Source organism: Hippocampus comes, unplaced genomic scaffold (genome assembly GCF_001891065.2).
Source record: "Hippocampus comes isolate QL1 unplaced genomic scaffold, H_comes_QL1_v1.1 scaffold67, whole genome shotgun sequence".
NCBI classification, from domain to species: Eukaryota; Metazoa; Chordata; class Actinopteri; order Syngnathiformes; family Syngnathidae; genus Hippocampus; species Hippocampus comes.
Window position 1 is genome coordinate 1,832,544 of NW_017805221.1, and position 27,369 is coordinate 1,859,912.

General features: G+C 46.7%; 1 protein-coding gene across 2 annotated transcripts; it reads left to right on the plus strand.

Annotated features, from left to right (window-relative positions):
* The first annotated feature begins 901 nt into the window (after positions 1 to 901).
* clcn1b (chloride channel, voltage-sensitive 1b) lies at positions 902 to 25,728 on the plus strand. Of its 2 annotated transcripts, none has more exons than XM_019868980.1 (23): positions 902 to 1,451; positions 10,744 to 10,966; positions 12,994 to 13,125; positions 13,265 to 13,393; positions 13,477 to 13,610; positions 14,760 to 14,837; positions 16,673 to 16,751; positions 18,177 to 18,302; positions 19,301 to 19,385; positions 19,524 to 19,625; positions 20,026 to 20,110; positions 21,050 to 21,205; positions 21,298 to 21,367; positions 21,512 to 21,622; positions 22,443 to 22,656; positions 22,730 to 22,863; positions 23,007 to 23,188; positions 23,253 to 23,334; positions 23,435 to 23,517; positions 23,592 to 23,636; positions 23,723 to 23,827; positions 24,399 to 24,485; positions 24,973 to 25,728. In XM_019868980.1, the coding sequence occupies exons 1-23, from the start codon at positions 1,401 to 1,403 to the stop codon at positions 25,357 to 25,359; spliced, it is 2,880 nt and encodes a 959-aa protein (XP_019724539.1). In that variant the 5' UTR covers positions 902 to 1,400; the 3' UTR covers positions 25,360 to 25,728. The 2 variants fall into 2 exon arrangements, with proteins under 2 accessions (XP_019724539.1, XP_019724540.1); XM_019868981.1 differs by having other exon boundaries at positions 22,491 to 22,656.
* The last annotated feature ends 1,641 nt before the right edge of the window (positions 25,729 to 27,369 follow it).

Consider the following 27,369-nt stretch of genomic DNA (forward strand, 5'->3'; position numbering starts at 1 on the left):
ATTCGGGGAAGGCGGACGACTTCTGTGTTGTTGGTATTTTTCAACAATTTTCCCACCGAAAGGCATAGAAAGACATTGACTGGACATCCCTTCAACGGTCAAACTGATGGCATCAGGGGGGGGGGGGGGGTCCAGTCGCGTGACCTGACTGGAGTCTGACTTGAAATTTCGACTGCTGAAATCACAATTGGTGCAACTGAAAGCGTCGTCATCGTCATGCTGTTCGCATTTTAACTTTAAATGGGGGCAAGCGAGCCGAGTTTTAAGAATGTCAGCGAGCGTCATCAGCATGTTGCAACAGAGACCAGAAGAAGAACCGAAAGGTACAGAAGTGGCTATCCTTCCAAATGTGTTCGTCAAGTCACGGATCAGACAAGTTGTGCAAAAGATTTGGGCCTCCTACATTCTCAACAGTACACCTAAAAAAAACGAGAGGGCGCACCAGTGCGCAACAGCCTTTCGAGTAGCTGGGGAGGAAGCCTCCACCACTCTGAAAGCCTCCATTTGGTTCAAGCATTTAAAAAAAAAAACATTGTTTTTAATTATGTGATGCAGTTGATGCAGCCCCCCCCCCAAAAAAAAGTGAGCCTGGAGTCCTGCTCTGTGACCTTGTCAGTGCCCCAATCCAGTCCCAACATGGATACAAAAAAAAGACGGGCCTCAAATGTGCCAAACAAATCATGCAAGCGACTCCCTGTGGTGACCCTTGACGGGAATGTCACAACAACAACCCTGTTAGCTTTTCCACTTGGTGCTGTCCAAGCCTCCATGTTTTTTTTTTTTTTGGGGGGGGGGGTCACCATTTACTGGCGCGGCATTGAAGCGTTATGGGGATTGCCCCTGCATCATTGGCCGATGTGAGCTGTCATGGGGGTGTCATGTGCATCTTCCTGCCCACCCCTCAATACCACCAAACCAATATACCCCCACCCGCCACCTCCCCTTCAAATGAATCGGCAAGCACCTCTAATGGCCGGCTGGCAGGGAGGGTTCTACTAAGAGCAACAAGTGTGTGTGCATGAGTGTGCATATATATATGTGTGTGTGTGTGTGTGTATTATTAGGTGTCTGCAGTTCTAATAAAGGAAAGTGTCCTTCGCTGCCTCATCAGACGGCTTTGCTCCGCTTTGTCCGCCTGTCTGATTTCTCTCAGCCCGTCGGTCCTGCAGCCCACGCCGGATGTGCCCCGGCCTGCGGACCACCTGGAAACCGCCACCGAGACCACCAGCAGCACCTTGAGTCTTTCTAAATGGGGGGTGAAACGGATGGCGGCGGCGTGCGTGCGCATTTGACTTGATTGCCGTGCGAGCGTGTGGAGTTTGTCGCATGTCGCTGGTCCATGCCAGTGGAAATGCTGGGGTGTCCGGCGAGGTTATTTTTGGATCACTGACAGCGTGTCAATGGCTACAGATGCATCGCAAAGGAAGGCTCTGAGATACCAACAGACCTTGGTAGGTCTTTGCACATCCTCTTCTACCTTCTTGCTTGCCTTGCTTCTCCCTTCTTCTTTGGCGCTCCTCCAGCTGTTGCAACACATCTCCCACCTGTAGCACCGCTTTTCACCCCCAACCCTTCCCTTTTAGCATTCACCCTAACTTGGTGCAAAAAAAAAAAAAAAAAACATTTCTTGTCAGGGCAGTTTTTTGGGGGGGTGGGGGGGGTAAAAACTGCATGTGTTTGATTTTAGGGAGGAGGGGGGCTGTCTCCTCACATGTGGTGAAACACTTGCCTGAAGGTGATGAACACAAAGCCGTCATTTTTATTTCTAATAACTTCCCAAGTTGCTTCAGTAAACATTCTTCAGTTCCTTGCCGCCGTCGTCTTGTGCCGTCCGCGCATCCCCCGCAAGCTGTCTAATGTTTTCACGTGCCGGCGGACGTAAGTACCAACATTCGGGATACCTGATCAGACGGGTTCGGAGGCGCACGCTAAAAAGTCATGTCAGCATTTTTTTCCCCCCATCGCTCGTACAGAAGAATGCTATTTCCGGGTTTAGCCGTGACTGGCGTTTGGTACTTTGCCACATCAGAATCACAGAAACTTTTAATTCGATACGAAGTGTGCAACTTACTTCGTCTAGAAATATTGATCGAATAATATATATATCAAAAAACTTTGAATCAAATACACCATACTCACCTGACATGCTGATTATAAAATGGATTAGGAGGTCACTCCAGATGTGTTTTGGGAGTCAACCGGTTTTGCTCTGACCAAGCAATCAGAGGACTGGAAAATGCCGAGGTCAACGAGGCGCAGCGCACTGACGACAGTCAGGATTACTTTGAAATGAGTTCAAGAAACGGTCCCATTGCTGTAAAACAATTGGCCAGCATGACCGATCGCCCCCTCAAAACGTGTTTTCAATGCAAAATGGTTGATCGGGCTCGTTCAGTTTCTCCGGCTGAGGTTTTCGCAGGTGTGGGAGCCACCATGTTGCGTTTGCTGACGAGAGGAAATTAGAGCGTCGTAACATTTGAGGGGTTTCACGCGCAGAGGTGTTTCAGGCGCGTGTCGATCACGTCGAAGGGAAAGACTGCCTGGATTTCCTCAGTGACGGCATCACACATTTGAAGTCATGTTCATGTTTTCAGAGGGACATTCCGATTGGCTGGACGGTCTTGGCGCTGCCAATGAATGCACGCATGTTTTTTTTTCCAGGCCTCATTCAATTGCAAATGCTTCTTTGTTGTATTTGGTACAAAGCTATTTGATCTCATTAAAAGCGACCAAATGGCCTTGCCATAGGCAAAATGTTTTTAAACTGTTGAAATAGTAGCCCGGGTCAACGTTTTGCCACATTTGTTAGGATGTCAACTCAAATTGTCATTCAATATTGCTGTTCTTCTAAATCATTCAGATTGTGTACGATTACAAATGTTTTAAGTTTAGTAAAGGTGTGCAGTGGTGTCATTTAAGAAGCAGCCTAAGAATATGTATTCACACGATAGCAAGTTATGATGACTGTTTTCGGACAATTTGTAGCTTGAAAGCATCAGTCTTATTTCATCCGGAAAATAAATCATATTGCTGGAAAATTTTCATTAAGTGTAGCGCAATACAATCTGGCTTTTAAATACATTTTTTAAAAATAGTTGTATACGCACTTGATTCCTGAATATTTTAAATGCTAACGACCGTGTTAGCGCAAGTTATTGAATGTTGTAAAAGTAGAAGTACAGATTCAACTCCCGTATTTCAATAAAAATGAACAAGTTCCGACTCTTAAGATGTGCTCAAGTACAAAAGTAGAAATAAATTTGGATAACTTGCTCCTCTTAGTGACGGAAGAAAACAAAATGATGTGACCGTTGGCATGTTTAAGAGCAAGCAACCGAGTTGGCCTCACTTGTCGTCCAAACAGTTGGTCTTGCTAACATTGCCAACTGAGAAACCAACGAGGCTGAATTAGCTTCTGAGAACGACGGAAAAGCCTTCCTTGTGTATGTTTGTCCCGGATCCAACGAAGAAATTTTGACCGTGCTTTTTAGGCCGGCACATGGCGCAACTCATGAGCCGGGAATCATTCCTATCGCCGACAACGTAAATTGTTGTCTGATGGCGCTGTCAAGTGGTATCGATGACATCAACAAGGACAAAGCCACGCCGGCTTTGTATCCGTCAGAAAAACAAATGTTGTTCAAGGGGACGGGTCGCACGCGGTGGGGCTGTCATGGATAGCGAAATAGATCTTGTAAGTCTCAGATGTTACGTGCGAGCAAAAGGGATAATGTTCACTTGCCAAATGTCTCGCAGCAGCTCGACTGCCATGCGAGCGATTAAGCCATTAAAACTTCACGTGATCCTCAGGCCATTTGATTCCCCCCCCCCCCCCCCCCCCTCGCTACCTTCCTAAAAAAAAAAAAAAAAAAAAACGAAATGCCAATCTGCAGTGACACAACATCAAATGACTTGTCATTGTTTTGGACAAAAGGTTAATACGCGCCATCTTTCAGTGCGTCGGGCCTCGTGGGAGGGATGAGCGCTTGTCGGGGAGCGAGCGAGAGGTGTGGAGAAGTGTGTCAGTGAACGTTGGGTCACACCGTGTGCTAAATTTACCCACGAGTAAGGTTTCACCTCCGGGGAGGGGGCTCGGATGGAAGGGGACAAGAAGGGGTGATGGTGGGTGGGTGGGGGTCTGGGGGGGCTTTTGGGCTGAAGACTGAGAGAGGAAGGCGAAATGCAAGCTACTGATGGCCCAGGTATGGCTAATCCAAACCTTCTGAAAGCGCCACGATCGCATCGCAATGTTGGAAACTAACCGATCAGAGGACGGAAAAATGCCGACGTCATCTCAGGTCAGCGAGGACGATTTTGTTGTGAGTTTGCTTCAAGAAGCAGCCCTGCAGGAGAGCGCCGACCAATATAAAACGTCATCATGAGACTCGACCCCATTTACTGAACCTTGTGTGTCTCGGAACAGGTAGCATTGAAAAGTCTTTGCTTTTTCGTTCATTTGACGACAACAGTCCAGCTTCTTTCATCCCAGGCAGCTGGCTAAAGTCACGCTTCTCCTTTCGCAAGCGCACTTTGAAACAGCCATTCATGCCTTTGTCGCATCTCGGCTGGATTCCTCTCATGCACTTGACTTTGGAGTCAGCCAATCCTCCATGAAGTGTCTCCAGTTGGTCCAGAATGCTGCCGCTTACCTCTTGACTGATATTCGTAAGAGGGAGCGCACAACTGCTCCTCTGGCATCCCTTCACTGGCTTATTTGAGGGTTATTTTTTTTTTTTTTCAAGAGCCTGTTATTTGTTTTCCAATCTTGAAATGGCCTCGCCCCACCTGACCTCTCTGAGCTCAGCCGCCCCTGCCCAGTGCCTCAGGTCTGCAGACCGGACACTATGAGAGGTACCAAGAACTAAGCGAAGGCTCAGAGGGGACTGAGCCTTTTCCGTTGCTGCTCCCTCTCTTTGGAATGAACGCTGGGCCACCCCCCCCCCTCGCTGCCCATCATGAAAACTATTCGTTTTTATTTTAATTCCTGAATGAATCCATATCATGTTCCAAGCGGCGTTGATGCGGAGCGTATTCGTAATCAGCCCATCGTTCATCACAAAACACTCGATGGTGACCTCTGCTGTCATCTTTCTTCCAAGGACCTCCCTCAAAGAGAAGGCCGCAGATCCAACACTGTCGGAATGCTGTGTCCAAGCGTCGAACACCGCACTCGACCCGGTTACCCGCCTCCCTCCGTACCACGCGCAATGTCAAAGTGTCTCTACTCAGTCAGCAAGTGTTATTGTCATGCTCTAAGCTCGCGCGCGGCCCGCTTCCATTAGACCACGCGCCGCACGACTCGGCTGGATCGGAGCGGCGTGCGGGACGGTGAATTAAGAGCTGCTGACACTTGATTGTCAAGTTTCAGGTGTCCGTATCAACCTCGGCGTGTGTTTGTGTGTGCGCGCGCGGGGCTCCGGTCCGACCTGGTCCGTCACCGACGGCGGTGCGTACGGCCGGGCGGGCAACAGGCCGTCGCGGCAAAGACGAGCAAGGGCAAATTTAAGACTGTGATGTGAGCACAAGGAATTGCGCCTTGTTAGCGAGTGTCGAGAAAGTCAGCGGCGGGAAAGATGCGGGCGAGGATTAATACCTTTGAGACGGTGCTGAACGTTGATCAGTTGCTGGTAAGGCCTGAGACACATATGAGGTTATGTTGCTCAACTTTTTGGGGTGGGTGGGAAGCAAGACACAATCTTGGAACGTGTATGCGCTAATTGTTCTATGAGTGCACTGAATTGTCTTACTAGTACTTCTGAGCTTTCCGTGAATCCGCTTCAATCATTTTGTTCTTGATCCTCGATGTCGAACTCGATATCCATGTACTAGTATGTTCTTTATCACCACTAGTTCACTACTTGGGATGTACGGTACAAGTACAGTGGTACCTCTACTTACGAAATTGATTGGTTCTGGAAGATATTTCTGCACGAGAAAATGTTATAAGTACAAACGCGTTTTCCATGTAAATGCCCTATGCTTGTCTCACTCGTTCTTCTGTGCAGAAATGTCATACACTTGTGAAAAAAAATATAACACTGTTGACTGGTTACTAGTGAGGCCAAACTGTATGCTAATATCTTGGTGTCAGGTCTGCAGTATCGAATATAACTGCTCAAAGGGATTTCCGCAACAACACGCATGTGGAACGGCTTTGAAGACGGAAAGCGAGGCAAATGTTACAAACAGCTCATCCGAAACTAGAAGCAGAAAAGCAAAATACGTCACACGTCGCTCGCACTGGATCACATGAGATGGTGCAGCTGTGCCTAATGTTATAAGCCAGTGTTTACTGCACAGCAGCTTTTTTTTTGTGATTTCATAGACCCACTCCTGCTCTATTGGAGACGTGAACGTTTGCGCCTCTGCGATGTCTGTGGGCGTAGCATGTGGATAAAAAAAAAAAAAAACGCACACTTTTCTCTTTTTAGCGCATTAATTAAAACATGACAGCTTGAGCGGTGTTTGGACGAGGCGTGGTGTTGTTATTGTGCTGTTAATTAGGGTGTGCATATGGTTGCTCGTGGAATGCGTGTGTGCGCGTTGCTGGGGTAATTTCCTGATCTATCTGTCAGTGAGCGGGTCAAATTTGATCATTAACCTTGTGCTGTGGGACAGGGTTATATTCTTGTAAGGCCTCAGCACACAATCGGCGTGCCGTGTAGCTCTCGTACGCACAAACACGCAGAAATTTATGAATATGCAGCGTCCGCTCTGGTGAGGGAGCCCTGGAATGTGCAATTACGCTTTGAATTAACTCTCAGGGTCACGCTGACCTTCAGCCACTGCATTCATTAGCTTGGCTGAGATCCAGCAAAAACAAATACAACCTCAGAGGGACCGTTCAAAAATGCCCCCAACCTGTACAGTATACTTTATATGTGTGTGTGTGTGTGTGTGTGTGTGTGTGTGTGTGTGTGTGTGTGTGTGTGTGTGTGCGTGTGTGCATGCGGTCCAGTGGTTAGCGTGTCGACCTCACAGTGCAGAGATACCGGATTCAATCTTGGCTTCGGCCTCCCTGTGTGGAGTTTGCATGTTCTCCCCGGGCCTGCGTGGCTTTTCTCCGGGTACTCCGGTTTCCTCCCACATTCCAAAAACATGCACGGCGGGCTTATTGAACACTCTAAATTGTCCCTAGGTATGAGGATGAATGGGGTTTTTTTTGCAGCTACTGAGCGCCAGAGCTGTACATTAAGGCCGACCACTTTTCTACCCGTGTCGAGTTTATGAAAGGAGTAAAAGGGCAGAGTGATAATGAGCCCATGTGTGCGAATATCCGGCAGCTCCAAACTTCAGAAGCGTGTGAAAGTTGGCACGGGGTCACCTTGGGGCGCTCCAGCCGGTGCGTAAGTGACACCCAAGGTCACATGACTGTATCGAGGTAAACATAAAAGGTTGACAGATGGAGACAGCCAAGATACAAATGGAGCTTTCAATGTCTTTCCCACATTTGGCTGTCGAGGTTTTCATTTGTTTTCTGACGTTCCCTGAGGTCACCCAGTAAATATGCGGGTGTCGTGGACAGTCTGCTTTCTGTCTTGTCAAAATTGCAAATCGATCGACCACCACTTTTTCTCTCATCGAAGGCCAAACCGTGTTCGATTCAACAAATATTGATTGATGATCCAAGTATGCCACAGTTGATTGTGATTTCAGGAAATGAGCCGTTTCCTTTATTTTTTTTTGAAAAAAAAAAAAGAACGATCTGTGAATACAAAACTCAAAGATGGAAAAAAACAGCGAAATGAAAAAGAAAACTTTTATGATAGAGTTGTGTATAAATCCGTGGTTCAATACTGATTGTAGAATTAGTTGGAAATGGCACCAAAAAATATTTTGTCACATTCGGAATAACTTACCGAGCTGTGTATTTTCTCATGTATTGCAAATGGTATCATTTGCAAGAAAAAAAAAAAACTTCCTTTTTTTTGGCAGAAATTAGGTTTAATTTTTAATGCAGGGGCATATTCTTTTTACACGTTCATATTAACTTTCAAGAAAAAAAAAACATTATTCATGGATTCAATTATTTCAATAATTCAGCCTGGAAATAAAATAAATAATTTGTATGGAGTCCTAATAAGGGAATACGTAGTTATGAGAATAAAGTTTAACAATTACAAAGGTTCAAAAAAAAAAAAAAAAGATCCACAGAGAGAGGATGTGGTTGCCTTGAATTGGCCCGACTCTCGTGGCTGAGCTGAGAGGTCAAAGGTCACGCCGGCCCATCTCTGCCGCTTCTGCGAATGGCGCGCAGGTCGCCCCCTGCTTAGCGGCGGCGGCGGCCTCTTTGATGGCGCCGATGTTGACGGATGGGAGGCGCGGCGTTGCCGCGCGCCGCAGCGGAACTGTTGAGGCGGACGGGTGACAGAACAAGGCGCACCACCACGGACGCTGCCGAGTCATGTTCGAGTCAAGTGATGAGGTAAAGACGCGGAGGGGGGCAGAAAAGACTTTGGATTTATTTTCCCCTCTTTGCTCGCTTGTTTCCCTCGAAAGGCTGGACGGGCGAGGCGCTCGGAGTTCTCCCGACCTTCGTCGTGGTCATGAATCTTCTTGAAATCTTTTTTTTTTTTGTGATGAATTTTTCATGGTCTTGACCGTTAATGGTGCGTGTGCGTATTTCAATGCCGACAGCTCAGACGAATGATGTCCACTTTTAACGAGATGTGTTGATCAGATCAAGTCCGCGGGCACACTTTGGATTCGCCCATCCGGGAGCGCTGATTATGCGGAGGAGCGTGTCATGATTTGAAATACAAAATCGTCTTTTATAGACAGAGAGAGAAAGAGAATCACAGGAAGAGCGTCGCATTTGATGTCGGTGAAATAGTCATCGGCAACGTATACTCCTCATGAATTGTTTTGAAGTGAGCTTTTAAACTCCAGTGCAACTAACTCCAGATGCCGCATTTCTTGATCTTGGCAAAAATTGGCTTTAATTGACTTGCATGTCACTCGTGCGGAAAAAAAAAGGCAAGTATGTCATTTCACTCTTCACTCTCAGCTCATATCGGGCTGACTTGTCAGCCATTGTGTGGATCAGGGCTTTCCACTTTCGAGCGCCTCATCGTTGTGGCGTGGATAAATAGTGTGTGATGTCCAGTCCAACCTGGTGAGAACGCGCCTCAAGCGACATCACTCATCCGCACGTTATAAGGGTAGCGCGTTGTAACGGTTCCGTTTTTGTTTTGGTTACATTTGGTTTTGTGAGCCTCATGTGCCTTTTTTTTTTTGTCGCCGCCCGTTCTCGTCATCAGTGTCCCCTGTGTTTAACCAATCAGCTCGCTTGACCCTTTGTGTCCCGTCCAGGTGTTTCTCGTTTGTTTCGTCACTTTGCTTGTATTTTGTTCCCTGAGTTTTGTCAGTCTTTGTTGGATCATCGTGAGCTGTGTGAGTGTCTGTGTGCTCCTGTCGTATCGTGTTTTGTTTTCTGTCGTGAGGTTTTTGTTACTTTGGAGGTCCTGTTTTTTTTTTTGGACACATACCTCAAAATGGTTTGAATCGAATTTGGCTTTTTTTCTGTTGCGTGTCACATTTAAAAGATGTTCATATTTATTTATTTATTTGGATTTGGCCGGGACTTTCAGCACCGCTTTTGCGACAGCGTGGACAATCTGAAAGCGGGAGCGAACACCCAAAGGTGCGCCTGCTATTTCGCATCTTCGTCATGCCCTAGTGGCGATACATACGCGGTTCAGGGAATGGATAAATCAGACCCCAAAGTCGTAAAAATGGTGACTTGTTCCGTATCGAGTCAAGTCATGTGACTCGAGTTCCTATAGCTGCATAAAGTGCTGCGCCATGTGATTTTGCTGTCATTTCCATCCTACCGATTACACATTATAGCGTAACGAGAGTGGAGATTTATAGCCAGTTAGAGGAACTCCAGTCCTCTTTGGGGCCTCCTGGCCAGCTCTCCTTTCCCATGTGAACATGAGAGCCGAAAGTGCAGACCCTATCATTTTAGCATCTCGCTCTGCTCCGTGGCGACGGCATCAACGGGACGAGCGCAATTTGCGGGTTTGGGTTGCACGCGGTGCGCCTGCGCCCGCACCCGCCCGGATGTGCTGGATTTCACAGCTTCACTGCTCTTAACGAGCGCAAACCGATCGCAAGGTGTCATGTTGTGTTTGTGTGTGCGTGCGTGCGACCGGGGTAGAAGGTGTAACATCGTCGGAAGGGGAAGATGTGGCAAGTCGCTCCTGCCAGGATCTCCTCGTGTGGCCGCAGTCCCAAACAGGCCTCCGCTCGGGGAGGGGTTTTTCCGATCTCCGTGCCCGTTTTGTCTATTTCTGTCAGCAGGGTATTCAGGCTGGTGTGTATCCCTTACACTAGGGGTCACCAATCTGCTACCCGCGGGCACCGGGTAGCCCCCAAAGACGACGACTATTTTTCGACCAGTCCAGCCTGGTCAAAAAATAGCTAATTATCCTTTGTGCAGTTATTGTAGTGAATTTGGAACATTTAAAAAATAAAAAATGCTTAATATTAGCATTCGTGGAGATGAGGTAGCAGAGGCAACTATGATTTGTACTAATTTCTTCCAATACGGTGACTTTTTTTTGTAATCTTTCAAATTTGGCAGGGTGCTTCACGTCACTTTTCTCTACGCTGTGTCAAATTCAGAAACCATTTCTTTTCACTTTATAGAAACTTGAAGCATTCTTTAGCGTTCCCCCAAAGCAACATTTATGTACTGTATTCATTTGTAGCTCTTTGTTATCTTTTTTTTGCCCGCAGCTGTACGGGGAGTACAGGGAGCACCTGGGAAACTTCGCCCGGCGGGAGGCGGCCCGTTTGCTGACCGAGCGACAATGGCAAAGGCAGGCAGGAGAAAACGACGCGGCGGCGGTCAGAGGGGCCGGACGGCGACATCAGCTTCATCAGCACCCCGTCGTCTTGGAGTCACACCTCAGTCACAGCTCGTCCACCAAGAAGCCACGCCCCTACTCCAAATGTCAAGGTTGAGCGCCGGGGCTGTTCAACAAGCATTATCGCTGTTATCCTTGTTGAGTAAAACAGTGGGACCTCTACTTACGACCGTCTTTTCATAGGAAATTTTCAAATTAGGAAACTCCTCAACAGGAAAATATTGCCTCTTGTTACGAAAGAAATTTCAAAATACAAAAGGTGTGGGCTGCTACTCACAGCTCCCAGTTTCCTGAACGCAACATGCTGTACTTTTAGCTGCTCTTCCATTGGCTGTTACCGAGCATCTTCCTGGCATCCCATTGGCTAAGAGGGACCTCTTCCGTATGTGTCTATGCGTATAGATAGCTAGATAGATAGATAGATAGATAGATCGATCGATATGTGTCGATACAGCGTCCTCATCATTCTTCCCTCATAAATGTGAATCACCCAGATAAAGTGTTGACGAGTCGGGCGATCGCTCACTATGCTGATGTTTGCCTTGGACATGCTTGAAGGATTGCTAAAGCCAACAGAAGCAAACGTCCTTGGATCAGTTCATTACAAAACGCCAGGCAAAAAACACTTCTGAGAGAGAACATGGACGAAAGAGGGCAAAAAAACCGATGAGTTAAAATATAAATGACCATCATTTTTATTCTTTATTCTTTGTTTTTTACATTACGCACAATTCTCATTTATTGTGCAAGAATGTAATTGTAACATGTATTTGTTGCATATTTTGATGCATTTTTATGCTTTAGAAAACATTTATGTCAGAATTTTGGGGGGCCTTGGAACGGATTAGGGCATTTACATGGAAAACGCGTCTCTACTTACAAAAAGTTCTAGTTAAGAAATTTCTTCCAGACCCAATTAATTTTGTAAGTAGAGGCACCACTGTATGTTGATGTAGCTCATCTATTCAGATCAGCGATTGTCCAAAACATATCCAGCGGCACATTTCCATCCATATGCATTTCTGAGGTCCTCTCTGTGATCACGTGTGACCCAACAATGCCAGGATCAAAAAGGATGACTGATACGTTTCCTCATGTTGCTGTTGTTCGCAGCGTTACGCATTGAGAGTGGTGTCACATATGATGCGTCCCCATGTAGCCACAGTAATAAAACACACGTGAGCAGCATTATCTTGGTCAAGGCTAAATAGATACAGTCGCCATAATAACACAGCTCTTTTGAATCACATCGGGTTGTGGAAGTGTAATCTCGTGTGATGGCTGGTGGGTGTCTATCAAATTAGATCCTGATCAATTTTCATGTTGAACATGATTTTTCTAGTCTGGTAGATACATTAAAAAAAAATGACGATTCCATTTAGTACAGTTGCATTTTTCTCAATTACATTGCTGCAGAAACTAGAACGCAAATTATTTTCCCATCCACAAAACTGTGCACAAGATAGCTTGGCTGTCACTTAGTGCTAATTCTTTTTCTAGCCGCCTTCCTACAAGCAGACAATATTAGCAGTCGGTGTATTTCATATCGCGAGATGGAGTTTTGTTGGCCACTAACAGGATAAATAGACATGCCCTCACTAGGGTAAGGAAGCACATTTGTGTCAAAACGGATGCAGTACGCCGAACGAAAAGGCAGTTGACCCATGTGACTTTTCCCAGGCAACAATCAAGAAAGTTAATGATCATTAAAAAAAAAATAATGTTACTTACTCGTGCAGCACTTTGCCTCAAGTCTGCGAGCTTCATGCTAAGTTTTCATGAGACGGACTATAGATTGCTATTTTTCCTCATTTTCTCATCTAATTTTTTTCATTACATTTTGTCTCAATTTTGCTTCCACCACTTCAAATCCGCACAACTGACAAAAGTCAATCAACCGAATAATCCATCGCCATGTCCGTACTTGATAAATGGACTGACAGTAGAAGGAAAATCTGCTCACATCGGATCCTACACGCTATCTATGCTCACCCTAATCTGCGCTAATGAAGTCTTTCACCTCTTCATCATCCTCATCATTACTCGCAGTGATTGTTACCACAACTGAGTGTCACAAACGAGCCGCACTGATAAATGGAATCATTAATTTCCGCTCCAGATTGCTTGGCCCGCGGCCGGCGCTACATTGTGACCAAGATGGGGGAGGACTGGATCTTCCTGGTCCTCCTTGGCCTGACCATGGCACTGGTCAGCTGGAGTATGGACTACGCCAGCGCCAAGAGTCTGCAAGGTAGCGTCGGCGGTGTGTTTGTGTGTATGTGTGTGTGTGTGGGAGGGGCTGGGGGGGGCATCACTGCGCATCAGCGTCAGGTCTACGTCGCCCGTCTCCCCCGGGTTACGTTTGAGTGACAGAGCTCTTCGTCCTGCAGCCTACAAGTGGATGCACGGGGAGCTGAAGGGCAACGTGGCGCTCCAATACCTCGCCTGGATCAGCTACCCCATGATCCTGGTCATGTTTGCTTCGCTCTTCTGTCAGCTGGTTTCCCCGCAGGCCATCGGTATGCTCCACTCCACCGCCCCGAGTCACCTATCAACCCCTCTCAAGCGCTTTACAGATGTTCACATCCCCTCTCGGCTCCAGGTTCCGGTATCCCCGAACTGAAAACCATCCTGAGGGGTGTGGTTCTGAAGGAGTATCTGACCCTGAAGGCCTTTGTCGCCAAAGTCATTGGCTTGACAGCGGGCTTGGGCAGCGGGATGCCGGTGGGCAAAGAGGTAAAAGCTGCGGCGTACTTGCCGTAGCTCGATTTTTGAAGCTACTGTCGCTGTGCTTTCATTCGGCTTTCAAGGAGGGGGGAAATTTTCCATTCAATTGAGGGAAAGTTTCCCACAAAACGTTCACCTGGGGGAATTTCAGAAATACAGTCGTCCCTCACTAGATTGTGGTTCACTTTTTGCGGCTTCAGCGCATTGTGGCTTTCTCGGACTTAGTTTGTGAATTACCGGCTGTATGAGGGCATTGATTCTTTTTCCACACTGCAGAGCAAGAAGGAAGGAAAGAGTGCCTCGAAGACAGAGCAACTGGCTTACGTTTAGGTTAAATGTCATTAGCTAATTTAATATAGCCTACCTCCGCGTGTCAGAACGAATTGCAATACCTTCACCCTTAGATGGATAATCACTTTCTGTCACTTTATTCAACAAAGGTACTGGAACAAAAACTTGTGCCAAGTCACTCAGAATGCAGAGTGGCTAACGGTTAGCTAGTCAACAACCACCTTACTCGCTCTGATCCACAGAGTCTCACGACACCCGACAGGCCAGGCCCCGCCTTAAAAGTCACACGCATTCAGTCAGTCACAGATACACAACTGTAAAACCTGCGGACGGTGAGGTGACCCCAAGCAGACAAAAACACGACCTGCGCCTTACTTTTGCTCGACACTCGGGCAATATCGGAGTAAACGTCCTGTTGCCGGTAAAGTCGGGGCTTTCAAATAAAAGCTTTGACCAAAATCTGATTGATCATTTTTGTTCGTCAGATCACAGAAAAACTAGGAGAACAAGCTTTGCGCGTGCATCCACTGCCCCAAGTCACTCTCCCCCCCCCCCCCCTTCATTGCTCTGGCACTCTATCTGTTCTTTCCTCGAGTTTAGAGAATAATAAATCATCATCTGTCTTGTTTTCCTGACCGGCCTCCCCTCGCTGATTATTCAAGTCCTCCAAGGAGCGCATTAGTCCCCCCCACACCCCCATCACCCTACCCCACCTCGTCGTAGTAGCGGCGGAGGCCATCTTACCCGACAATTAGGCCCTGATGGATGTGTTTCGATACCGCGCGACCCATTTTCGACTCCCTGTTTGAGACGGTCTTCTGTGTTTTGTATGTTTCCGTCATGCGCCTCGTCCGCCTCCTCCCTCAGGGTCCATTCGTCCACATCGCCAGTATCTGTGCCGCGGTGTTGAGTCGCTTCATGTCCATCTTCTCTGGCGTCTACGAGGTAAGACGAGACGGAGCCTCAGGGCAATACGCCGACGAACGTGACGTGTGCTGTTTCTCCCCTCCATCCTAAATGTTGCTCAAACTAAACACTTCCCATTTTTTGCCACCCCGAAAAATCATTCCAATCATGTTTCACATACATGTTTGGCAATTCTTGAAAATCCTCCCGTTCAGTAAGTGGCTGTGGATTTAGAATCTCGGCTTTTCGTGGGGACTTTGAGGACTTAGTCCGCTTCTGAATGCCACCAGAATTATGGCACAGTTATAGAAAAAAATAACAAAATTCACGCAATTGTTCCTTGTACATCATATGGGGGAGTTCCAAATCAATACAGCGGTGCCTTGAGATACGGGGGACCCAACTAACGATTTTTTTCAACATGTGATCCGTCCATGTTTTTTTACTTTGACTTGCGAGTGCAGACTTGTGATGCGAGCAGTGTATGGTGGCAGTTGACTCAGCTTACTTTGCAACAAGTGGCAGTTTAAAAAAAAAAAAATAAGCAGCTTCAAGCTGTTTCATGCTACTCTCAGCTGAAGGTTACTGTCAAACTAAACATAAAACAAAGAGAAATACCGTGTATTTTAAGCTCTTAGCTTAGTGCGAACATAAATAGGTCGTGACTGTATCTACATTTATTTTGTTGTTGTTGTTGTTGGGGTTTTTTTTTTTTGGTGGGGGCGCTGGGAGGCTGGTACGGCATTATTGGCATTTCCATTCATTTGAATGGGGAAAAAATAATGTGAGATGTTTTGATTTGAGACTTTCGGTCAAGGAACATGTTTAACTCGTATCTCAAGGTACAAATGTAGTTTGCGCGCCGTACTCAACCTCGAAACGCCATACATCGACATTGTTGTAAACCGGGGCGCTCCTCTTTTGGCAAGCTAATCGACAGCAATGCAGGCGTAAATAATGTGCCAATTGGGGCTGTTTGAAGATAAAAATGGGAAAAATATTTTCCTCTCTCACTTGTCCTCCCCACCCTGAAAGCCGCCATGTGCCCTGAACACCCCCTACCAACACCTCGTCTGTTTGTATCTCTTTGTATTAATAGTGTGACGCTAATGTCTGGCATGTGTAATAATGTTGACCTCTCATATCCCTCTTTGTCCCCACCCCTGTGTTCTCTCATTCATTCATTCCAACTGCTCTGCTCCCTCCCCTTGCTCCCCCACACCCTGCTGACCTTTCAACCCCTAGAATGGCACCCATAACCAGGACCTGTTGGTGTGTGCGTGTGCTGTGGGAGTGGCCACTTGTTTTGCTGCTCCAGTGGGAGGCAAGTCCCATCCGGAGGTTTAAAATGGAACTCAGTCATCATCAGTCTTGATGACTTAAACTGTAAAAAAATAAAATAAATAAAAAAATTGGGAATTTTGGGTGAACTCAAATTTTCAAGGCAACAAATATCGATATCATTTTAAGTTGGGCAACTCGAGTACATGTTTCACGTTTTTGCTGTTGTGAAAATTGGCTTTCCTATGTTTCACATCAAAGAAATAAAAATATGGTTGTCCCTTTGAAGCCAAAGCTTGCGCCCAAATGCATGTGCTCCCTTCGCTCTTATTATCCCCTTGCTGTGTTGTTATGTTTCCTCACGCCTTTATTAGCACCTTCTCGTAAAAATCCATTGAACGTTATTTATTCACTTTATCCAATTTTGCTTCCCCACCGTCCCCGCTGCTCTCTCTCTCCCCCACCATCCTCCTCCCGCCCTCTCATCTCCGCTTTCACTATTTTTTTCTGTCTTTCTCTCCCATCAACCACCCCCCGAAACCCTTTTCGCCGACCGACCGCCCTCCCTCCCCTTCTGTTGTCTGCGTCAGTAGAACCCTTACGGTTACACAGATATTCTGACTGTTGGCTGTGCCGTTGGAGTGGGATGTTGTTTCGGCACTCCACTAGGAGGTACTGTACAACTTTGCACCCCACAACATGGCTTTCAAAGCTCTTTTTGATGCTTTTTTTTTCCTTTTTTGTTTTTTACAACTTGTACAAATTTGGGAGATGTATACAGTGATCAAGTGCTTATCATGTTCATGACACTTTGCTGCTTCAAAGGGGCATGAATGTTTAAGTGCTGAGAAATGGAAATGGTGGAGGAATTGTAATCGCTTGATTTTGATGCCATTCTCCAACCTCCACTATGGTCCCTGCAGTATCCGCAGGATGATCAATCATCTCGGCGGGCATATTCGTGTAGGTTTCGAAACATGAGAGATTGGGTGTGATAAATTGTATTTGAGCACCTTTGACTGATTTTATCTGCTTCAGGCAAACTTGAGAGCGACCAGCGGTGAGCAAAATCCAACCTGTTGGTCACAAGAGGACTTTGTAGGGGAACTCAAGCCCCAAAATTTACCTCAATGTTTTTTTTTTTTTTAAATAAGGAAAAGTCACACTCAATCTCTCTGATATGGTACTTAGTTAAGATATAGAGTAAAATTTGTAAAATTTAACACGACTGCTTTTGCTGATGTGCCCGCCTTGGCCACCGATAAGCAGCGTAATACAGTCATGCAGACACAAACAGAGAAGACGATTCTTCCTCCTCTTCTTCTCCTTCTTCGTCTTCTTCTTCTTCTTCTTCTTCTTCTTCTTTTTCTTCTTCTACTACTGCTGCCACTGTAAGAGACTCACTGCTGCTATAAAATCAGTCGTTTTTCGTTGAGGATAAACTAAATATAAGGCTGTGAGAATTGTTTCCTATTTGTCTGCATGTGTCATTCCTTCGTTTATGTCGAAATATCTGTTGCTTATTAAAGCCCCGGTGTTTGTTGCTAACATTAGCATGTCAATGGCGTTTTACTTGTGTGTTAGCATTAAGCTAAGCGAACTTTCCCAAGGAAAAGCTGTGGTTGTTTTAAATACACAAGGTTTCATTCTCTTTGTTTTATGTTTAGTTTTAGAGTACACTTCAACTGCGAGTGGAAATGAGAATCTTGAAGGTTCATTTTGAAAGAATTGTTCACTCATCTACGAGCCACAGACATGCCATAGCAAAAGAAAAAACATCAGTGGGAATAACTGCTCGTATCTCGAAAAACTTGCAAGTCTGGTCACTCGTATCACAAGGCACGACACTATTAACTCTCAGCCAACCAAACCACTAATGTGTGTCTACGTGTATGTCTACTTAAGAGCGCACTCGTGTGTTTAGTGGCACTCCTCTTGTGTATGATTATACCCTCAACTCCCAAGTATTGTTTTTTTTTTTTTTTTTTGGTCTCCCTCTGACCACATCTTTCCCCGTGTTTTCCCTCTAATCCTTCCCTTCTTCCTCCTCTGTCCTCCATCCCTCCTCTTTCTCTCCCCTCCTCTCATCACCACCAGGGGTGTTGTTCAGTATTGAGGTCACGTCTACCTACTTTGCAGTGAGGAATTACTGGCGGGGATATTTTGCCGCCACATTCAGCGCGTTCATATTCAGGGTGCTCTCTGTATGGAACAAGGATGCCGGTGAGACGCAGTTCACACACACTCACACGCACACACCGCAAATACTGCAGTGCTGGTATTTTATAGAAAGTAGCCGCTTGTGACAGCACAGTCCTTTGTCTTTTTCCCCTCTCAAGTATAAAGGTGAAAGCAGTGTGTTTGTACCGTTGCCCAAATGTGGGGACGCTGGGAGAATAGACCGGTATATAGCATTAACCGTGTTGGCAAAAGTAATTGCATTGTGTACTTAAGCGGATCACGGTTACAATCGTTCATGAAAGCTAATCAAATAACTAAAATAAAAGTTAAAGAAGCATGGTCGTCAATGAAATAAAATAAAAATGAGAGTGCTTTCAAAAAAAAAAAAAAACGGGACCCAAATGCAAGTGCTGCGCAAACCGGACCTGAGGTTATTTGGGGTTAGTGGCGGCAATGAGAAATGATGCATCGTTAGAACAAACTGGCTCTGAGACAGAACAAGACACGAGGTTAAATACATGAGGTCGTCGGATAGAACCAGTTGCAGGTGAGGAAGGCACGATCGGGAGCAGTTGAGTACAAGGGCGGAGGAAGGGAGGACACACACACACATATTCCAAGTTCGTCAAATCACCTGACGGTTGCGCCGCACCTGTATTACTAACTTGTTTGTTGGTTAGCAGCGTTATCCAGAAAGCGTCTCAAAATGACCAATTCCTTTGGCTTTTATTGACATGAAAGACATTTTTGGAGGATATTTGACTTCATCTCTTCCCGGATAGGCAAGAGGGAGCATGAGAAGGTTAAGTCCAGTTGAAATTTAGGATCGAAGACTCAAATTTTAGTGAAGAAATCACAAAGCAGTCATCCCCTGACAACATGAAAATTTGACCTTGAGGCTTTGTGAGCAGACAAGGAGTGATTTGGCTGTGTAATGAATTAGTAATCCAGACTGGATGTGACAAGCATATTATTTTTCTCTTGAAGGAAAAAAAATACTCTTCAACTGAAGCTGATTGTTTTTTGTTTTCTACTCTCAGTCACAATCACGGCTCTCTTCAAAACCAACTTCCGCATGGATTTTCCCTTTGACCTGCAGGAGCTGCCAGCCTTTGCAATTATCGGGTAAAGTGTGTGCTTGCGCGTGCGTGTGTGTGTGTGTGTGTGTGTGTGTGTGTGTGTGTGTGTGTGTGTGTGTGTGTGTGTATATACACACATAATTAAATGGGAACGTATCCGAGGGACTCGTCTCTTGGGTTTCAGAATCTCGTGTGGCTTCCTTGGGGCGTTCTTCGTCTACTTAAACAGACAGGTGGTCCTGTTTATGAGAAGACCCACGGTGCTCACACGCTTTCTGACGAAACAGTGAGTTCACACACACGCACACACACACACACACACACCTTGTTGCGATAGCCACCAGAAGAAGGCCTCTCTTGAACATCTACTCACACAAAGCACGTTATTTTGCACGGCTTCTTGTCTTTGAGCTCATCAGTCTCTCGGTGGCACAAAAGTAGGAGAGCTTCAATAACCTTTTGGCAAGGTGTTCACTCAATGTCTGCTCCCCTTCGGCGCAACAGTCTGGAGGCGCTCATTGCGGCCATTAGAAAGGCAGGCAGGACGGAGTTGATCAGTGTGTGTTTGTTGTGTGTTTGTCACTTTAATGCAATCCTTGGATGGTCGTGTGTGTGTGTGTGTGTGTGTGTGTGTGTGTGTGTGTGTGTGTGTGTGTGTGTGTGTGTGTGTGTGTGCGTCCGTCCAGTCGGCTGATCTATCCAGGCGCAGTCACGCTGATCATCGCCACCTTCACATTTCCTTCTGGATTTGGACAGTTTATGGCTGGTGAGGTGAGGAAGACTCAATCACATGCTCGTTCACTTACTGGTCGCCGGACCCCAATGACGGTGAACTCACGTTCGTTTTCGGGGATGCAGCCGTAATCGACGTAAAATCCATGACAGAGACACATTTTAAGATGAGATATTTTACCTCTCTATTCACGCTACAAAGACTCTCCAATGCAGACGTGTTGCGAGACTTGAAGAAAACAGTTACAACTGCTTAGTAAGATGCAGTAATATTTTTCGCAGATGATAAAGAAAATATGCCATTGAGGATTATTATATTGTCTGTTTTCATGTGTTTTCCTAAATTGTGTTCAAATTGTCAGGCGAAAAGGATTGTATCGCTGCAACATTGATGCGAGTTTCATTAGCCTGCCTATGGCCTTTTGCATTGTGGGTTAGCTTGAAGCTAGCGGAGCTCGCTCAGGCAAACCTCGGTGCTTATTTTTTTAATGAACCGCATGTAATTCTGTTTTTATTAGGTGTGATTTGACCACGAATGACAGCTTGAAACGTCCTTTTTTTTCCCAGTACAGCATCTGTCAAATTGTTCCGTGTTGTGAAGTACCCTGTCAGCAAAGCTAGCCCTCTTACCGTTGATTTTTTTACTCACAAGTCAAAACAAAAATCTTGGCGCAGAGACGGCTTGTTTGTTGAAAAAGTTGCGTCATTTCTGTGTTGAGGTCCCGCCGTTTGTCTCCCGCTCCCGTGACCGTGGCCATCGAAAATTGACAAATGGACTAATTCATTTTGTAGTTTGAGCACGCTGTACTGTTACTTCATTTTCTTTTGTCCTCTCCATTGCCAAGTTTGGCCGGTGGGGACGAGAGCAATGACAGCATGCGCCGCGCCTCTGCATTTTGATTGAATTGAACCTTTCTCTGAGATGAGTTTGGGACTTTTACGAGCAAGCGTCATCATGCGCCCTCCCGCCCGTGGCAGCTCATGCCCAGAGAGTGCATCAACTCCCTGTTCGACAACTTCACCTGGACCAAAATCTCAGCCTCCGCCCCTCCGCCCGGCCTGGGCCGTTCGGCCGTGTGGCTTCACCCTCAGGTCAACGTCTTCGTCATCCTCCTGCTCTTCCTCGTCATGAAGGTGAGCAAAGTGAGTGTGCACTCGAATCGTGAGGAAAAAAAAATCTCTCGGATCGCTCTTCGTCCCTCCCCGATCCTGCTTTTGTGTCGCAGTTCTGGATGTCAGCGGTTTCCACCACGATGCCCATCCCCTCGGGTGCCTTCATGCCAGTGTTCATATTAGGTACGAGGATTTATTTTTATGATTAGAATTTTTTTTTTTTTTGTGGCGGGGGAGGGAAGAATGCAAGCACAGCTACCAGCTGCTGACCTTGGTCAGTTTCTTTTGGTTGGTCTTCTCCAGCTTGTCCTTCTGTCGCTTGTCTAGGAGCCGCTTTTGGTCGCCTGGTCGGGGAGATCATGGCGACTTTGTTCCCAAATGGAATCCTTTTTGACGGGATCGTGTATCGCATCCTGCCGGGAGGCTACGCCGTCATTGGTCAGTCGCGGGCTTCCACGTTGTCCTTCGTGCTTGACCTTCTGTTGGAAATTGAATTGCGGCCTTCAAAGGATGACTGTGAATCTTTTGTTGACTGATTGATGAATCGGATTAAAAAAAAAACAAAAAAACATGTTTTCGACTGGCAGCCCGGTGGGCGAGTGGTTAGCGCGTCGACCTCACAGTGTAGAGGTTGTAGGTTCGATCCCGGCTCCGGCTTTCCTGTGTGGAGTTTGCATGTTATCCTCCCCGCGCCTTGCGTGGGTTTTCTCCGGGTACTCCGGTTTCCTCCCAAATTCCCAAAACATGCATGGCATGTGAATGGAGCACTCTAAATTGTCCCTTGGTGTGAGTGTGAATGCGAATGGTTGTTTGTCTCTGTGTGCCTTGCGATTGGCTGAAGACCGGTTCAGGGTGTCCCCCGCCTACTGCCCGAGGACAGTTGGGATAGGCTCCGGCAACCTCCACGACGCTTGTGAGGATAAAACGGAGCAGAAAATGAAAGAATGATTGAATGTTTTCGATATTTTTTTTTGGATTTCAAATTGACAGTGTAGAAATGATACAAACATGAATGAAATATTATTCAGTTACTGACTTGGTCTGTAACATGAGAAAGTAGCCTAAAAATGTTGCAGAGTTCAAACAGATATTTTACTTTGATTCAACTCAACGATAATCAGTCTGCCTTCGGGGAGGAAGACAGAAACCAGAAAATATCTGGCTGAGAAACTGAAATTCATTCCCCCCAAATAAATAATTGAATCGACTATCAAAATACGAATGCACGATACCCCAATATATTGCGCTCGCTTACCAGGCGCGGCCGCCATGACAGGAGCGGTCACTCACACGGTTTCCACCGCAGTCATCTGCTTTGAGCTGACGGGTCAGATCTCCCACATCCTGCCCATGATGGTGGCGGTCATTCTGGCCAACATGGTGGCCCAGGGTCTGCAGCCTTCGCTCTACGACTCCATCATCCAGGTGAAGAAGCTGCCGTACTTGCCTGAGCTGGCCCTCGGGCACATCAGGTAAAGCGGGTACCGCGCTGTGATGCTCCGAGAAGGCCAGCGCCGTTTCGTCACACCCGTCGTGTTCCGCTAGCAAGTACAACATCTTTGTGGAGGACATCATGGTGCGCAAGGTGAAGTTCTTGTCGTCTCACTCCACCTATCGGGAACTGAATCGTCTGCTGGAGACTACGACACTGAAAACCATCCCGCTAGTTGACTCCAAAGGTGAGAGAAGTGAGAAACGTCTCGTGAATACAGCGAATGTTGCCCAAATAGGCCTGGCGGCAAAGAATGACGACAGACACCAACATCACGTGACATCGTAATTGGATGGACGATGGCTAACCGCTCCTTTCGTGCTTGCAAAGAATCCATGATTCTTCTGGGCTCCATCGAGAGGATGGAGCTCCAAGCGGCCATCGACTGGTGGCTCTCGCCGGCCAGGCGGGTCTTTGAGAAAGGTCAAAGTTCACCGGGCCAAGTCTCCAAGATCAGTTGGGAGTCCTTCACCTTTGTGGACGAGGAGGGCGGGAACGAGGGGACGGACAAGGTGAGGAAGATGGGTTGCCACAGTGGCGCGAGGCCGATAGAAATGAGCGTGTGATTTTTTTCAGAGTGCACCGGGGCTGGATGAATGTAACGGGCCCATCCCGTTCACCAGAGTTCAGGAGCCCTCCAGCAATCACACAAGCACAGGTAAAGCAAAGGGTGATTTTTCATATCGCTCCCCGCTGGTGTCCAACGGGATTTTCTCCCATGTCCTGTCCTTGTGACCGTTCTTTGTTCACCTCCGCAGACAAGCGCAAAGCACCTTCCGTCCGGAGGACCCTTCAGAGACTCTTCTCCTCATCGTCATCAACTGGACCGACTGACGCACAGGTACGTCACCCCACTTGCCGTTTTGGACCTGTCCAAGATGGCGGCGGCTCGATGGACTTTATTCATCCCTCCAGGACACGGCTCCGCCTACATTGATTGACACGATGTCGCCAGACGAGGTAGAGCACCTCCACCGTTCGCGTTAGCCGCTAACAAGTCAAGCCGCCGTACGATAAGCGCGCTCGTGTCATTGGCCCGTACGCAGATCAAAGCCTGGGAGGAGGCCGAGTTGGACAAGCCGATAGATCTGGAGCAGATTCGGATTGACCCCTCCCCCTTTCAGCTGGTGGAAAGAACGTCGTTGCACAAGGTAATGAAACGGTACAAGTGCCTGAATTGCGATGAGCTGTCGCTTGGGGATCGAGAATGGAGTGGAATGGGGACTAACGTCCCGATTCTCCTGGAATCAGGCAGATTTCAAAATGTCGGATTTGGAATTGAATCGAGGAACCAAGCAAAGCTCAACTCTATTGCTTGGTTATTTATTGTTGTTATTGTTTTTATATTGGATTGTTTTGGTAGGTTGGGGGGAGGAGCGGCTGGGCTTCAGATATGACACCACTTGAGTAAAGTGAAAAAAAAAGACAAATCCATGTCTGTATGGATGTAATGTATTCATTTATGTTGATTCTGAAATTTGAGATCGTGTGCCTGCAAACTCTGGGAGAAGAATTTCATGCCTGCTGCATCCTATGGGCCATATGAACCGTGTGCGGCACATTAACGCAATCCGACGTTTGTAAGCGTAGGGGATGTGTTTAAGAGCAGCCACGCCAGCAGAATGCTAGCGCATTCCAATATGTTTAACACTCACTGCACGGCGTTACCCCCCCCCCCTCCTCTTCCTCCTCCTCCTCTTCTTCTTCTCTGTTGTTACTCAGACCCACACTCTGTTCTCTCTGCTGGGTCTGAGTCATGCCTACGTCACCAGTATTGGCAAGCTAGTGGGTGTTGTCGCACTCAAAGAGGTAAGAGTCCTTTTTTTTTTAAATTTGTTTTTTTTCTTATTGACTTATCTGTGTGCACTTTCGTATTACCACAAAGCAGTAAACTGAGAAAGTCTCAAAAATGATTCAGTGTCATCTACTGTATGTAGCAGTTGCGCTACAAATAGTGACATCAAATGATATGTAATGGGGATGGCCAATACAATTCATTGCCGCAGGGAATCAATGAACCGTCTGCGTGGCTGAATTACAACTATCACCGCAAATGTCCACTTTATGCTTCATGTTTCAAGTGGGATTCAATTCAAGATACATGTTAAGACGGCAACTGTTATTCAAAATAACTTTGAAGATTCTCGGACGATGTCAGTGGTTCACTGAGCACTGGCCAACTTTGTTGATTGTGAAGTCCCTGGGCAGATGACATTTTTTTGGCAATTAAATGGCGCAAATATATTGATACTAAGAAGTTGACTTTTGTTGTCTTCTTCTTCTTCTGTGGTCTTAGTTACAGAAAGCCATCGAGGGCTCGACTCGGAGCGGCGTGAGGCTCCGCCCTCCCTTGGCCAGCTTCCGAGACGCTAACAGGAAAGCCAAGAAGCACCAGCCGCCCTCCTCCACCACTTCCTCCCCGACGTGGGACCGGGACCTTTGGGGCGAGGGGAACAGGAGGGACGAGGATGCAGCGAGGAAGGACGATTCTCCAGGGATGCCCGCCCGCGATGGCCCGTCCTCTCCCGGCGGCGGAGGAGGTGACTCCGCCAGTGCGCGCGAGCCGGCGTCGCCGTGCACCTCCTCGCCCGGCGAGTCGCCGGGCTCGCCCGGCGGCCCCGTCCACGCGCTGTCCTCCCTGCACGAGGAGCGGGAGAGCGAGGAGTCGGATGAGCCCATCTAGGAAGGACGAGTCAGGTCACAAACTTTGTGCTCTCAGCGAGCCAAATTTTTCTACCTTTTCTTTTTTTTTCCACTCTTCAAATCTCAGGTCTCTTCCTGTGTCTTTTACAAACTCTTTTGACATCTCTGTTCTTCCATACGATGAAGATCTGCGTCACCGTCTGCTTATTTTCACCAAGAAGCTCCATGAAAGACTGGCAGCGCTTAATGACGACAATGAAATATGTTGAGATAGACTTAATGACGTTGACCTCAACGAGGATGTACTGTTTACTGATTAAGGTCAATTTAAATGTATGATTTACGATGATATCTTTGCTCTAAATTCACCCATAATGGTCTGTGATTTTTCAAATAATAAATTGGGAAAATGATGAACGATTTTTTTTTCTTCTTCAAGAGTTAGACTCATCCACTTCCAAAAAGAAAGGAAAGCAGCCACTACCCATAATTTTCTTCCAATTACTGGATGACATTGATGATTATTGGTGATGTAAACCACTGCTTGTCGCTCATTAATCCACTCAATTTGTTTCATTGCTAACTTTTGACTCTAAATGACCAAAATTGGCAAAAATCAACTCACGTGCTCATGTTTGCTCACGCCTGTGGCACAGCACGCCACATTATCCTCCCACGATCTTCTGTCGGATACAATTTGACGGCCGATATTTAAACTGTGGCCAAAAAGTCTCAAGATTAACATCCCGGATTGAAATGTTTTTCCTTTTTTCAGATGACGCAAAGGAAAAGCGGAGCACCTCTACGCGAGACAAACGCAGATATGCACGAGACGTTGGCTTTGTCTGTTTATTTGCTCCACAGGTGGAGACGAGAAAGGGTGGTCGGAGTGGTGGGAGGAGCTTCTGTCATGCGGGAGTGACGAGGCCGAGGATGGCAAACAAAACAAACAGATGAAAACTTTAGTAGGAGGGTAAAAAAATGGAGACCAGAAAGAAGAAAGGTCCAACAGGTATGCGTGAGTGCCAATTTTCTTTCTTTCTTTTTTTTTTTTTTTTTTAATACACAAGTGTATTGTCATTTCACACACAAGCCGTGCTTTTTAATATTGCTGATTGCCTCTAATGTCCTTTGGTTGAAAATGTTTCCGAGCTATTTTTCAACTGTCTTAACCCGGCGGTGAGTCTTACGACGTGACGACACATACACACAAACATAGAAATACACACGACACACACAAAAGAAGCGGCTTGAGTGGCAGTGGACTCATACAAAAGGGGAGAGGGGGAGAGAGAGAAAGAGAGAGAGAAAAAGAGAGAGCAAGAGAGAGAGAGAGAGAGAGACGTGGTCCTTCAAGCCTTTACATCCACAGGAATAAATGTGGCTTCTTATTTATTCATTCATTTGTGATTTGGATCAACAAAATCAAAGCAGGAATTCACCCCCGGGAAAGAAGAAGCAGTGTTGTTCCCACTTATGCATGTTGCCTCTTGGGGGTGAGCCCAGATAGAACGAAAGCAGCATCGAAGAAGGAGACCCTTAAAGAAACACAGAAGGGTCGCATCAATCCGTAGAGTCTGTACACGCTAATCCTCCTGAATTGCTCAATAAATAAATGAATATGTGCCATTGTGTAAAGACATTCTGTTTGGAATGCTCTTTCCACCAAAAGGAGAAAAGCGGCGCCAAAATCCAACTTTTCATCCTTCAGAGTTGTTTTCGCCGCATCCAAATACACACTGAAAAATACTGGGTTGTTTTCCTAACCCATTCGCTGGGTAGCTGTGGATTGTGAGCGGATTGGGTTACTTTTTCACAAGGTTGGGCTCGTCGGTTTTGACGATTGGGTTTAAGATTGCATTGAGGCGGGCTGCAGAGCGAAAGCTGGCTGCCGCGGAAAATGGGCGGCGTGCGTCACCAAGGGGGAAATTTGCTGCTGCTGCTGCTGCTTCTTCTTCTTAGAAAATGTGGGTTATAAAAGGTGTCCGTTTTTTTTTTTTTCAGCGCAGCTATACTGATCACAGGAAAACCCATTTCTTGCGAGCTTGTA

Coding starts and splice junctions, on each gene's coding strand:
- clcn1b (XM_019868980.1), top strand. CDS start 1,401: ATGGCTACAGATGCATCGCAAAGGAAGGCTCTGAGATACCAACAGACC. Junction 16,752..18,176: donor TTTCGGCACTCCACTAGGAG/GTACTGTACAAC, acceptor CATCACCACCAG/GGGTGTTGTTCAGTATTGAG. Junction 24,486..24,972: donor GTGTTGTCGCACTCAAAGAG/GTAAGAGTCCTT, acceptor CTGTGGTCTTAG/TTACAGAAAGCCATCGAGGG.